This window comes from Phyllobates terribilis, unplaced genomic scaffold (assembly GCF_046119375.1).
Source record: "Phyllobates terribilis strain yellow unplaced genomic scaffold, ASM4611937v1 Scaffold_4__5_contigs__length_816908805, whole genome shotgun sequence".
Taxonomy (NCBI): Eukaryota; Metazoa; Chordata; class Amphibia; order Anura; family Dendrobatidae; genus Phyllobates; species Phyllobates terribilis.
Genome location: NW_027362764.1, coordinates 260,286,004 through 260,301,033, shown reverse-complemented (window position 1 = coordinate 260,301,033; position 15,030 = coordinate 260,286,004). Strand labels below are relative to the sequence as shown.

General features: G+C 45.8%; 1 protein-coding gene across 2 annotated transcripts in view; it reads left to right on the top strand.

Moving 5' to 3' along the window:
- SUGCT (succinyl-CoA:glutarate-CoA transferase) overlaps positions 1-15,030 on the top strand; it is a 1,771,027-nt gene that overhangs the window by 759,585 nt on the left and 996,412 nt on the right. For both annotated transcript variants that reach the window (XM_073676600.1, XM_073676601.1), the window contains exon 11: positions 4,464-4,561. In XM_073676600.1, the coding sequence (XP_073532701.1) occupies positions 4,464-4,561 (98 nt within the window). The remainder of the gene's footprint in view (positions 1-4,463; positions 4,562-15,030) is intronic.

The window sequence follows — 15,030 nt, the reverse complement described above, 5'->3', positions numbered from 1 at the left end:
TTTTAGGCAGGTATGGAAAAAATGCTGCAAAGCAAGGATGCTTTAAAAAATTAACGTTTAATAGTTTATTTTTGTCAGTTAACAAAATGCAAAATGAATGAACAAAAGAGGAATCTAAATCAAATCAATATTAGGTGTCACCAACATTTGCCTTCTTCTAGTGTCACTTGTGTGTCAGAAGTGACATACAGTCTCCCTGCAGTTGGTTGCAGGAGGTCGCCCTACATTTGGCATTACAGACATCTTCTTAGAGGCTGTCTCTAGGACCCAGCAGCTACCTTTCTCTGGCTAATTAACACCCTACCTGGGTGTATAAATACCTGCTGTGTTTCAGAGGGAGGTGCCGGCGATATTCATTTCTACTTGTGAGGCTTTAGCAAGAGCAGTACTTCCTCCTCTCTGGAGCTTGAAGCCGTATGCACATTTATTTGGAGTCGTCTAAAGCTAAGCAATTCCCCCCTGTTTGTCTACCCTTGTTGTCTATAGAGTTTAGTGAAGATCGACTAGTGCTCATCTCCTTCCTTCCCTAGCCTTAGCCATACTCTAGGGAAAGTCAGGGCGAGGCACGTGTGCGGCGATTGGTGAAGAGTCAATATAGGGACTATAGTTGAGACAGGGTGACACTAGACCAGACTAGGAGGTCTCCACACATCCCTTTCCCTAGTGTCTGGGCTCCCTTTCCCTCTTCCCTTTGTGTTGCACCAAGTCTTTTCCAGACCTTACTTGACATCTTGGTACACTTGCACACAGTTCTTGATGGAACTCGCAAGGAGGTTGTTCCCAATCATCTTGGAGAACTAACCACAGATCTGTGGTTGTAGGCTTGCGCATATCCTTCTGTCTCTTCATGTAATCCCACAGACTCAATGATGTTGAGATCAGGGCTCTATGGGGGCCACATCATCCCTTCCAGGACTCTTTATTTTGAAGATAGTTCTTAATGATATTGGATATATATTTGGGGTCATTGTCCTGCTGCAGAATAAATTTGAAGCCAATCAGATGCTTCCCTGATGACATTGCATTATGGATAAGGCTAAGGGTAGGTTTACACATGCCAATAGTGGTCATTAATTGACCACCAATTAGCAACATGTTTGATGACAGGCAGGGACTCCGGTGTGTCAGTACACTCACCCGCGCTGCAGCTGACGCTTTCCCCTCCTGTGCTCTTCCTGCATCCAGCAGGTCTTCCGGCCTTGTCCTTAGGGCATGCACATGCACACTCCCACCCTCTTAAAGGGCCAGCATGCTTTCTTGCTATTACGTCCCCAGCCAATGGCTGTGGGACACTCCATAAATATTGCTTCCTCCCTGTTGGTGAGGTGCCTGAGCAACCTTCCTGTTCTACAGTCTATGTAGTAAAGGTTGCGTACTAGTCCGTGAAAACCAAGGCTGCTGCACTCTGGTGAAAACCAAGCCTGCCGCACCCTGGAAAAAATAGAGTAACCTTTTGCAAAGCAGACTTTGATGGAATGGTCTACGGGTGTCATGTCGCATTTGGAGAGCCCCTGATGTGCCTCAGCAATGGAAACCCCCACAAGTTACCCCACTTTGGAAACTACACCCCTTAAGGATTTTATCTAGGGGTATAGTGAGCATTTTGAAGCTACAGGTACTACATAGAATTTGATTACATTAGGTCGTCATATTGAAAATGTAAATTTTTTTACCGAAAATGTTACTTTAGCCCCAAATTTATCATTTTCACAATGGATAATAGGAGAAAACGGACTCCATAATTTGTTATACAATTTCTCCTGAACGCGATGAAATCCCATATGTGGTCAAAAACTGCTGTTTGGGCACGTGTCAGGCTTTGGAAAGAAAAGAGCTATATTTGTCTGGAATAGATTGTGAATGCCATGTCGCATTTGGAGAGCCCCTGACATGCAAAAACATCAGAAACACCCAGCAAGTGACCCCATTTTGGAAACTAGACCACTCAAGGAAGTCATCTATGGGTGTACTGCGCATTTTTAATCTACAGGTGATTGGTGAAACTTGATAGTTTTTAGATGTGAGAACAAAAAATTATTTTTTTTCCTCTAAAATACTGTTTTAGCACCAAATTTATGATTTACACGAGGGGTAATGGGAGAAATTGGACCCCACAATTTGTTATGAAATTTCACCCAAATGTGGCAGTACCCCATATGTGGTTGTACACTACTGTTTGAGCAAACGGCAGGGATTGGATGGGAAGGAGTGCTACTTGACTTTTAGAATTTCGTTTAAATTCATTGTGCGCTCCATTAGCCGAGCTCCTGGGGTGCCAGGACAGCAACCCCCCCATCCCCCAGGTGACCCTGTATTGGAAACTTCACTGTCTAAGGAATTCATCTACAGTTGTAGTGAGTATTTTGACCCCATAGGTACCTCACAGAATTTTATAACATTGAGGACGTGGTACACAAGGTGAAACTGCACCCCATAATTTAATGCACAATTTCTCCCGAACGCGGTGATGCCACACGTCAGGGCTGAGAAGGAAGGAGCGCTATTTGGCTTTTAGAGCACAGATTTTGCGATAATAGTTTACAGGTGACATTTGTGGAGCCCCGAAGGTGCCAGAACAGCAGAAAAAAACCAAAAGTGACTCCATTGTAGAAATTGCACCGCTCAATGAATTCATGTACGACTGCAGTAACTATTTTGTAACATCCACGCCATGCTTCTTTTCTGGAGAATTGCAAATATGCCAGTTTAGTGCCCATACATTGTGCCTCTATACAGTGTAGAGTCTCCATATATTGTAGCACCCCTTGACAGATTCATGTGAGGGCTTATTTTTTGTGGGACGACTTGACGTTTTTATTGGTACAATTTTTGGGCAAGTGACACTTTTTGATCGTTTTCTATTTTGATTTCTGCGAGGCAGAATGACAAAAAAACAGTAATTCAGGAATTGTTTTTTTGTTTTGTTTTTTAATGTCACTCTGCGTGTGGTCAAATTGATAAGGCAGCTTTATTCTTTGGATCAGTGCGATTACAGCTGTACCACATTTATAGCGTTTTTTTATGTTTAGGCGCTTTTACACAATAAAAACTTTTATAGAAAAGAGAATTATTTTTGCATCGCTTTATTCTGAGAGCTATAATTTTTTTCTTTTTCCATTGATGAAGCTATATGGCAGCTTGTTTTTTGAGGGACAAGATGACGTTTTCAGAGATACCATTTTTATTTACATTCGTCTTTTTGATCGCGTTTTATTCCACTTTTTGTTCATGATGAAGAATTAAATTTTTTGCCTCATTTTTTATGGTGGTCACTGAAGGGTTTAATTAGTGTTACAGTTTGTTCCGGATGTGGCGATACCAAATATGTGTACTTTTTTTTTCAGACAGATATTTATTTATGGGTGCAATATATTTTTATTTTTTTATTATTATTTTGTGCTTTTTTTTATTTTTTACATTTTTACAATTTTTTTCCCTTTTTTTACTTTTACACTTTGTCCCACTATGGGACTTTCATTAATCACAGGCTGATTGCTTGTATAGTTTAGGGATGCAGGAACATTTCTATACTACACGAACTGTCAGTTCTGCACTGACAGAAAGTTGCCAGATCATGCACTAAGCAACTTTCCTAGCCCTGGTGACCCAGATGTCGTCATGATGACATCGAGTTACCATGACAATGATCGGGACCCCGCAATGACTTAGCTCCAAAGGCAGATGGGCTTGCTTCCCTCTGCCTGCAGGCTAAATGCTGCGATTGCAGCGATCAGCAGGTTAAAGTGCCGGGAGCAGTGTCATAATCAGCTGACACCTGGTGGCGATCGCGTGTGCTCAGCCTCTGTGTTCAGAAAATTGCCGAGACGTATCCATACGTCCCTGGTCAATAAGTACCAGGCCACAGGGACATATGGATAGGTCTTATGTCAGAAAGGGGTTAATATACCCACTGATTGCAGTCTTCCCCAGTTTCCAGTGCCACTCTGGTCCTCTTCTCGGTCACATGACAGTTATTCTGACAAGCTGTCTTACACATAAACTCCAGGGTCGCGTTTAAAATGTAAGCTTATGGACCCTTGTTCTGATGCTCCATAGGCTTATATTGTGAGGGGTCGCTCACACAAGCATATAAATCGGACGAGTGCAATGTGAGAAAAAAAGGGATTGGACTTGCACCAATGTTATTCAATGAAGCAATGCCGATCCCCATACTTTTTCTCAGCTGTATTCGGCATGAGGAAAAAAAATAAATCACAGCATGCAGAACAGAAGGTAAAATAGAAAATTGCCTGGGGGGATGGGGTTAAACCATACAACTAATATTATTAAGATGTGATGTGACTTTCTTTTGCTTCTTTGACTGTTGTCTATGAAGCCCCTATGTAATATCCTTATATATATATTATTTATTATTTTCTCATAATTCATGGAAACAGTATAAATTGATTTATGTTTTAATTTATTGGTACTCTTTATTTCAATAATTTATATATGTTATTTAGATTACAGATCTTTCTGAGCTAATAGACGATCCTCGATTCAAGACTAATAAACATAGAGTGCAGCACAGAAAAGAACTTATTCAAGTTTTGACAGCACGGTACGTGATCTTGAAATGTTTTTATATTTTTTAATAGTAGTGGTAGCTGTTTCTTTACTGCTAATGTTATGTATGATATAGTAACAGTAATTGTAGCACCCTGAGGATTCGGCTGCTACAGGGGTATTGCACCTCAACCCAGAGGTGTGATATTCCACTCCCGGGTAAGGATGGAGTGTGGAACTGAGCTCGGTAGGCTGCATGCACTACACACATCCCATTTCCGAGGAGCAGACCGACGGTACTCCCACTTAGAAATGTGCAGGTACGACCGAGTCTGTTCCTGGCTGGAGTGGGAGGGGGGTGGTACATCCCAAGTAGTGTAGGGGCAGATAGGGGGAGCAGCCTGGGTAAAGATAGGAGCTCATTGGGTGCTGGTCACCTGAGCTCACACATAGAGGGTGTATATAAGGTGGGCACCATCAAAGAACAGGGTCAGTCAGCCACAGTCAGTCAGTCTGTGAGTCTTTGCAGAGAAGTCGGAGGAAGAGGAGCAGAGAAGCCCCAGAGAAGAGAGAGGAGAAAGCCAGAAAGACCCAGAGGGGGAAACAGAAAAGGAACTCTGAGAACCCAAAGTCCATCAGCGGGTGAAGAGTTGGCAAAAGGGTACCGGATCCCAAGCTGGTGAGGGCAAAAGCACACCCTAGCCAGAGACCGGAGGCCGTGGGCAGTGTCTGCCACGGCCACCCACCACATCCACCCCGAAGGCATACCACGTGGAGGGTCAGGGAACCCAAGGCCAAGGGTCTCCCAACAGAAGGCCCGAGGGAGCTGGACCTGGGTGGATCACTAGTGGGGACGGCCAGAGGAAAGGACAGAAGGAGAGCTCAGGGTCACGCTCCGGACTTGTTTGGGGGTTGGCTGGATCCAGGACCTGGTGGACGCAGCACGGCTCGGGTGGTCACTTGAAGCTGGAGTGACCGGAACATCAGCAGTGAGTAAATACCCTAAACTGCACAACCCGACTCTGTCTTCATTTTACATCTACGCTGCACCACCACAACCCCCATCCTCTGCACCTGACCCCCTGAGGCTATACCCCACCCGTTGGGGGTTATACCATCACAAGCTGCACCTACACCATCGGCCTCAGCGGACCCTGCTGCAGCGGCGGCCATAGTGACCGCAATACAACGGGTGGCGTAGTCGACATTAAGAACTTAATAACATCTGTAGGACTGCCACATACAACTGAGTTTGACACCCTGGGCACGGACCGGGTCACAGCCACTCGGAAGACTACAACTCCCATCTGATCCGGCTCCGGATATTCCCCCTAAAGAATATGGCCCAGGGGGCGCGTCAACTTTGGCGTAGTCGGCAGGATTACGTGCCCGCAACACCCGGGTACTGCGTGCCTGAAGAAAAGTGCAAGTTTACCTCAAAAAGAAGTCTCCTGCCGGTTCCGGAGGGTCCCCGCCATCGGACTCCATCACAGGTCGATTCCCGCCGGTTGTCCGCCATTAACAGCGTTTTCCCGCCATCTGCAGAGTTTCCCGCCACTGGGAAGCGATTCCCGCCATTTCCAAAGGTTTCCCGCCTTGGAAGAGCGGACGCCATTATGGCCGTGCCAGAGGGTGGCGAGAGGCCACCTCCCATCGTGGGCCAGGACCGAAAATGGCGCCAAAAGTGGAAACCGCCCCCACCAACAGAGACTGTGATGCTAGAGGTGTCTGTCAGCGTGAAAGAACAGCCCCTGGAGCTGACAGTCACCAAGTGGCCCCGGGACCGCCCTCGAAGTGGGAGGAGACGAAAGGAGAGAACAAAGATGGGTGTCGCTTGGAGCAGTCTGGAGCGAGCGCACCCGGAGGCAAGAAGCCTGGAGAAGAATATCGGAGGAGCTTACCCGGAGATGGCGAGAAAGCAGAGCAGCACCGGCCCGTTGGCCAGGAGCCTGCTAGAAACAGAGGAGGGAGAGCAGAGCAGCACCGGCCCGTTGGCCAGGAGCCTGCTGGAGACAACAGTAGGAGAGCAGAGCAGCACCGACCCGTTGGTCAGGAGCCTGCTGGAAACAACGACTCCACTAGGACTAGTGGAGGTCCTAGCACAGCTCCCCCGAGACCGGGAGTGTGCACAGACCGCTCTGGAGGGCCTCGCAAGGAGGATGGCCCGGGTGCAGCGAGAGACGTTGGCGGAGTGGAGCCGTGAGATGGCCCAGCAGACCGAGACCTGTCAGCGGAGCACGCCACCCGAGATGAGGAAACAGACCGCCTCTGAGGATGGCGCGGGAGGATTGAAGGCCGGAGACGGCGCCGAGAAGGGAGCCGAACGAGTGGAGGCAGGTAAAGGGGACGTCTATACCCCAAACCGGGAAACCGCGTACCTGCCCCAGCTCCCCGTCGCAGAGCCCGAAGTCTATCCTGCCGTGCCCGTCGCTGCAACGTCACCGCCGCAGACTAGGCCTCAAACGGGAGCCGCGACCCCTGTGACGTCACACGCCTCGACCCCGAGCGTGACCAAGCAGGAAGTACCACCAGCCTGGTCGCAAGGCCTAGTACCCCCGGGCGCCGCAATACCAACAGCGCCCCCTACCTCCGCGGAGCCCCCGGCCTGGTCGCAGGGCCAAGTAGCCCAGGGCGCCGCCGTCCTTACGGTGCCCTTTACCTTCCAGATACCCCAGGCCTGGCCGCAAGGCCCGGGCAACCCGGGCGCTAACACCACCGCGCCCATAAGACCAAGAGTGCCGCATCTGGGAGAGGACCTGTACGCCCAGCACACGTGCCCGGATGGGCAGCCATTTATATGGCCACCGGAGTTTCACCATCCCCGACTCCGGAGAGAGAGACCCCTGGATGAACCCCTGATCCCGGCTCCAAAGCCCGTAAAGAGGATCTCGCCCCCGCTAGCAGAAGCGCAGTTTGAGTGGGACCCCACCGGAGAAGATCTCATGGGGTTCACTCAAGAGACTCGGGCAGCTGCAGCGGAGCGTGCTGAGTGCTGCCGCCAACAGCTCGAGGACTTTGAGAGGGAGCGGAGAGAGAGGCGGGTCCGGGAACAGCAAGCTCAAATAAGGAGCGCGGAGCAGAAGAGCCGGGCCAGGAGAGACCCCCGTGCAGCGCATAGTCCCCGCACCACCGGGACTGTGATAAAGTTTAACATGCAGCATGGGTGGGGCTTCATCCGAGACCACCGCACCCTAGGCGACGTCTTCGTGACCAGGAGAGACGTTGAGTCCCACCTACCGGAGGGACACAGAGGTCGTGACCTTTACATCGGGGACGAGGTCACCTTCACCCGGCACAAGTGTGCCAAAGGACCCTACGCCCTCCATGTGCATCGTCTGACGGAGGAAGAGCTGCGGTGTGAGGAGGAAGAACAAGAGGACCCGGACGGGTCTGAAACTAGAGTTAGAGGTAACCATAAAGAAAGAGCAGGAGGACGCCGTCATTAAGTACAGCGGAGCCGAGGCTGTATATAGTTGCCCGTCGGGGCACAGTGAACTGTTACAGTTGCTAATGTAGTCCCTGTTGGGACCAGAGAATTGAACTGTTTACCCGTTTAACCCCTAAATCCCACTGACCGAGGACTGAGAGCGGTCATTCCTCCCTAATACCTGGCCGAGGACTGAGAGCGGCCATATCTTTGTAAATAGTTGCGCGTCCTAAAGCGCCCCTACTGGTTTTATGGGAAAGCCACGAGTTCCAAAGAAAGTGACTACGAGAAAGTTTTATATGAAAAGTTTTATTAATATATATATATATGATGTTTTATATGTTTATGCAAAAATTTGTATGTTTTTGGTGTTTTGTTCTTACAGCCCGAGGACGTGCTGTGATTTACCAGGGGGGAATGTAGCACCCTGAGGATTCGGCTGCTACAGGGGTATTGCACCTCAACCCAGAGGTGTGATATTCCACTCCCGGGTAAGGATGGAGTGTGGAACTGAGCTCGGTAGGCTGCATGCACTACACACATCCCATTTCCGAGGAGCAGACCGACGGTACTCCCACTTAGAAATGTGCAGGTACGACCGAGTCTGTTCCTGACTGGAGTGGGAGGGGGGTGGTACATCCCAAGTAGTGTAGGGGCAGATAGGGGGAGCAGCCTGGGTAAAGATAGGAGCTCATTGGGTGCTGGTCACCTGAGCTCACACATAGAGGGTGTATATAAGGTGGGCACCATCAAAGAACAGGGTCAGTCAGCCACAGTCAGTCAGTCAGCCACAGTCAGTCAGTCTGTGAGTCTTTGCAGAGAAGTCGGAGGAAGAGGAGCAGAGAAGCCCCAGAGAAGAGAGAGGAGAAAGCCAGAAAGACCCAGAGGGGGAAACAGAAAAGGAACTCTGAGAACCCAAAGTCCATCAGCGGGTGAAGAGTTGGCAAAAGGGTACCGGATCCCAAGCTGGTGGGGGCAAAAGCACACCCTAGCCAGAGACCGGAGGCCGTGGGCAGTGTCTGCCACGGCCACCCACCACATCCACCCCGAAGGCATACCACGTGGAGGGTCAGGGAACCCAAGGCCAAGGGTCTCCCAACAGAAGGCCCGAGGGAGCTGGACCTGGGTGGATCACTAGTGGGGACGGCCAGAGGAAAGGACAGAAGGAGAGCTCAGGGTCACGCTCCGGACTTGTTTGGGGGTTGGCTGGATCCAGGACCTGGTGGACGCAGCACGGCTCGGGTGGTCACTTGAAGCTGGAGTGACCGGAACATCAGCAGTGAGTAAATACCCTAAACTGCACAACCCGACTCTGTCTTCATTTTACATCTACGCTGCACCACCACAACCCCCATCCTCTGCACCTGACCCCCTGAGGCTATACCCCACCCGTTGGGGGTTATACCATCACAAGCTGCACCTACACCATCAGCCTCAGCGGACCCTGCTGCAGCGGCGGCCATAGTGACCGCAATACAACGGGTGGCGTAGTCGACATTAAGAACTTAATAACATCTGTAGGACTGCCACATACAACTGAGTTTGACACCCTGGGCACGGACCGGGTCACAGCCACTCGGAAGACTACAACTCCCATCTGATCCGGCTCCGGATATTCCCCCTAAAGAATATGGCCCAGGGGGCGCGTCATAATCACATAGGAAGGTTATTATAAGACTAGGACCAAAGAACAGATAGCACAGTTTTATTTTGTAAAATAACACATCTGTGGCACATATGACAACAACCTGCTAATTTTTGATACTTCCTAAACTTTATATACTTGTTTACTACAGACCTGGGCAAACTGTGGCTCACAGGCCACATCCTGCCTGGCTGTTCCAGTCTGGCCCCTGGACCCAGACAGCCGAAGGGCTGAAACAGTGTCCTTGCCCGTCGCCCATCCTCTGCTAGCTTTCACCGCTCTCTGCATCCTCGGGATGAAGACAGCGGAGAATGCATCTTGCACCAATCAGCATGTAAGACAGCAGTTGTGATCATGTCATTTCATTGCATCAGCTTTGCATTGTGGAGAGCCAGTGCATCAAAGAGAGCAGAGCGCTGGGGGAACAGGAGCGAGGTGAGTATGTGCTGTAGTTTTTTTATCATAATATGGAATGTTTGTATTTATATAGGAGGCTATGTGGGGCTCATGCCGTATATAATAGGATATATGGGGCTCATGCTTTATATAGGAGGCTATGTGGGGCTCATACTGTACATTGGAGGCTATGTTGGGGCTCATGCTGTATATATGCTATTTGGGGCTCATACTGTACATAGGAGGCTATGCCGTATATAAGAGGATATGTGGGACTCATGCCGTATATTAGAGGATATGTGGGGCTCATGCCATATATAAGAGGATATGTGGGGCTCATGCCATATATAAGAGGATATGTGGGGCTCATGCCATATATAAGGGCTCATGCCATATATGTGGGGCTCATGCCATATATAAGAGGATATGTGGTGCTCATACTGTACATAGGAGGCTATGTGGGGGGTTCATGCTGTATATAGGAGGCTATGTGAGACTCATAGTGTACATATTTTAGGCTTACGCTGCATATAAGGAGGCTATGTGGGCCTAATGCTGCATATAAAAGGCTATGTGAGGGCTCATACTGTATATAGGAGGCTGCGTGAGGCTCATGCTACATACAGGAGGCTAAATGAGGGCTCATACTGTATATAGGAGGCTTTGTGGGGCTCACACTGTATATAGGGTGCTATGCGGGGCTCCTACTATATATAGTAGGCTATGTGTGGGCTCCTACTATATATTGAGGGGCTATGTATGGGCTTTTATGGTATATAGAAAGCTGTGTGTGGGCTCCCACCCTATATAAAGAGGTTGTGTGTGGGCTCATACAGTGTATATAGGGTGATGTCAGCCTACTTAATTCTGCTCAATATTAAGTGATACAATTAATATTAATATCAAATAATTATAATTAATATGTTAATATTAATATTGAGCAGAATTAATTTCAGCCTTTTGGTTCGGCCTTCTACAACAGTCACGGTTTCTCATGTGGCCCCTTGGGAACATTAATTGCCCATCCGTGGTTCAGAATATCGTAAGTACAACATGATTCTTATGTCTGGTGAGGTGGATTCATGAAGCCACTAGTCCGGATAGTCAGATATCAAGCAGTATAGAGTGATATCAAAGATGACGCTGAGCTGATGTATTAAAGCCAGACTAGTGTGACAGAGCTGAACAGAGGAATTAGTCTATTGGAAACATATATTTAGCAGGGCTGAGTAGTAGAATTGGAGAAGTGGAGACTTGAATGTGGACACTGATGTAGCAGAACAGGAGTAGAGTAGATTTAGAGTAGCAGCAGGAATGTCAACTACCTGAATACTCAAGGGACGACTTACAACCTGAACCAGGTTTAAATGACCTGAACATCAGAAAAATGAGCTGGGTTGCTGTGGCAATCTGACACACTGGTGAAATAATGGAGCCAGCTGTGAAAGAGGCGTGATGCAGCACTTAGCGCTGGAGCATGGTAGATGATTAATATTGGGCTCTTGGGATCTAACAAAGCTAATGTTTGTTTATGGGATTTGAGTTAAGTATCACTGTATCTGTAGATATCCAAGCGAAAAACGTGTTAAGTACGGATGGTCTCTGGCTCCCTTATGTTCCACCTTATGTCACTTTGACGGTCTTACTGTGGAAACTTTTTTATGTGCCTACTTCAAGGCGTGTTTACTACCTTTTTGCAACTGTTATCAGTCTTTCTGGAAGTCTTATTTTTTGAATTAACTCATGTTTTTGGAGTAGATTGGTGCCGTATATCCCTTTTGCTTTATTTTATTTGCTTATAGGGATTTTCCCACGAACTAAAGTTGATTTTAATCAATAGATCTTGGAATAATAATAAGTTCCACAATTGGATGTGTTTAAATAAAATGTTCCTGTGCTGACATAATCTTATAAATGTTCCCCTGTGTAATGGCTGGGTCTGACCGTGTATGGAACATGGTCTGATCATACCACAACTCCTGGTGAGGGGAGGAAGCAAAAGATTATACAGACATTACAGCAAGGGATCACAGCTGATTCTTTTAGTGAGGTAAAAGATTTCTCTGCCTGTTTTTAAACAATGTTTTACTTCATAGAAAGAATCAGCCGTGATCCCGTGCTGTCGTGTCTTTATACTCTTTTGCTTCCTCCCCTGCCCAGGAGCTGTGGTATGATCCGACCATGTTCCGTACACGGTCAGACACAGCCATTACACAGTACACAGCAGGGGAACATTTATAAAATTATCTCGGCACGGAACATTTTATTTAAATACAGTCAATTGTGGAAGTTATTATTATTCTAAGACATATTGATTAAAAGGAACTTTTGTTTGTGGGAAAACCCCTTTAAGTCTGGAACTACATGGCAACTTTGGCTGTGACGTATTGTGCAAGCAAAGTTCGCTAAGTGTCACTGATACATCACAGTGCAATGCAAGTGAACATGCAAGACATAAAAAATCTGACAAGGCTAAACATCCTGCGACTTGCTTGTTACAGTTGCAGTACCCTGTTCACTTGTATTGTACAGTGTCCATTTTAGGACATGATCAGATATCAAAATCAAACATCAGAATGATGTCAGTTTGAGGCTAAATACCCTGTCTGACAAGTGATTCTGACAAGTGATTTTGAGATGTGATTTTGAGATGTGATTCTGACGAGTGATTTTGACAAATGATTCTGACAAGTGATTCTGTTTAGTGATTCCTATGAGTGACTCTGACGAGTGACTCCGACGAGTGACTTTTACAACTGTAATAATAATAAAATAAAAAAAAAAGTAACTGTTTGCTGATGGGACTTGAACCCAAAATTCTGTGTCCCAAAGCCAGTGCACTAACCACTGAGCTATAAACTCAGTTGTGAAAACCAAGGAGTTCTATTTGGTTATATGATTTTCAGTGCAAACTTGTCTAAAACTCATTGGAACGTATGCACAGACTGCAAGTAAGCCAAATTCAGATGATGTTTGATTTTGATGTGAGTCTGATGTGTCTTTCTTCCAACATCAGAATCACAATGACTTTTAGTCACCCTGAGTATTTTTATGGTTTATCTCATAAGACAAGAACAACTATCAGTTAGTATCCCTTGACTGGATAGTGCAGTGGTAAGGCATCAGCCTCTGAAACTACAGTGTTAACAGTTCAAATCCTGATAGGAAGATATATATATTTTTTTTAATTATGACTAATTAGCACACAAACTACAGGGGTGTTTTACTTTTAATATCCGACATTCTGATGGTCATCCTGATGTGTTAAGAGTTTCATACACACTGTCTATTTGCATGGTAAATTACATAGCCAAAGTAAATTGGGAGGCAATAATTTACTACATGTTTATTCCAAGTGACTTTATATTTGCATAATTTCTTAAAGGGGTCTAATGATAAAATGTCTTTATTGTAAATTTTTATTTCCATCCACCCAAGTACTGGCTGCAAACTCCCAATTTACTTTTGCTATGTAATTTACCATGCAAATAGACAGCGTGTCTGAAACTCTTAACACATCAGGATGACAATCAGAGTGTCATATATTAAAAGTAAAACACCCCTGTAGTTTGTGTGCCAAACAGTCATAATTAATTTTTTTTTTTTATTCCTAACAGGATTTGAACTGTTAACACTATAGTTTCAGAGGGTGATGCCTTACCATTGCACTATCCAGTCAAATGATACTTGCTGATAGCTTTTCTTGTCTTATGAGATCAACCATGAAAATACTCAGGGTGACTAAAAGTAATTTTGATTCTGATTCCGATGTTTGAAGAAAGTCACACATCAGACTCACACATCAAAATCAAACATCATTTGAATTTGGCGTGCTTGCAGTCTGTGCATAAGTGCCAATGAGTTTTAGACAAGTTTGCACTGAAAATCATATAACCAAATAGAACTCCTAGGTTTTCACAGCTGAGTTTATAGCTTAGTGGTTAGTGCCCTGGCTTTGGGACACAGAATTTTGGGTTCAAGTCCCATCAGCAACAGTTTTTTTTTATTATTACAGTTGTAAAAGTCACTTGACAGAATCACTTGTAAAAAGCACTCGTCAGAATCACTTGTCAGAATCGCTCATCAAAATCACTTGTCAGAATTGCTCATCAAAATCATTCATCAAAATCACTCGTCAAAATCATTTGTCAGAATCACTCGTCAGAATCACTCATCAAAATCACTTGTCAGAATCACTCATCAAAATCACTCGTCAAAATCACTTGGCAGAATCACTTGGCAGAATCACTCATCAAAATCACTTGTCAGAATCACTTATCAAAATCAGTTCTCAGAGAGGGTATTTAGCCTCAAACTGACATCATTCTGATGTTTGATTTTGATATCTGATCATGTCCTAAAATGGACACTGTAGTATTGTGCTGCAATGTAGCATTGGTACCTAGCCAACTTTGGCTGCGTGATAGGTGTTGTGGCAAAGTTGCCATGTAGACCCCAGACAAATTGTTTCTTCTTGACAACATGCAGATATTGTTTTTTTGGTTATACACTGCCAACGTGTGGTAGACATTGAATTGCATTGTGTATTTTTTTATCCAGGTGTTTTCCCATCCGGTTGATCTGTTTTCTTGTGATCTTGTATTGTTAAACTAAATCTGCCTACATATTTTATTTTAGATGAATTAATAAAGATGTGCTTTTATCTCAGATATTTGCCTTGAACTTCTTTCTTGCTAAGAAACCAAGATGTTTGGAAAGCATAGAATTGGGGTATCTGGATCTAAACAAAAGAGGGCCATGAGCCGCATTGTGACAGTGGTGGTCTAGAGATTTTTAGCACATACTGATCTTCCTAAAAGAGATATACAATCTTTAGGGCAGTAGCGCATATTTGTATTATTCATGAAAAACTATCTTATGATTTTTTAATCTATTAAAAGGTAATATTTAGGAACTGAAATATGCTGCCAAAAGCGTTTTGTAACTGTGAATGATTTCTGTAGTTCTGCCAGTTGTATGCAGTCAAAAGGGATAGTTCCTGTGAACAATGAATGTTTGAAAGATGTCATTGCCTCATAATGATCTAATTTTGGAA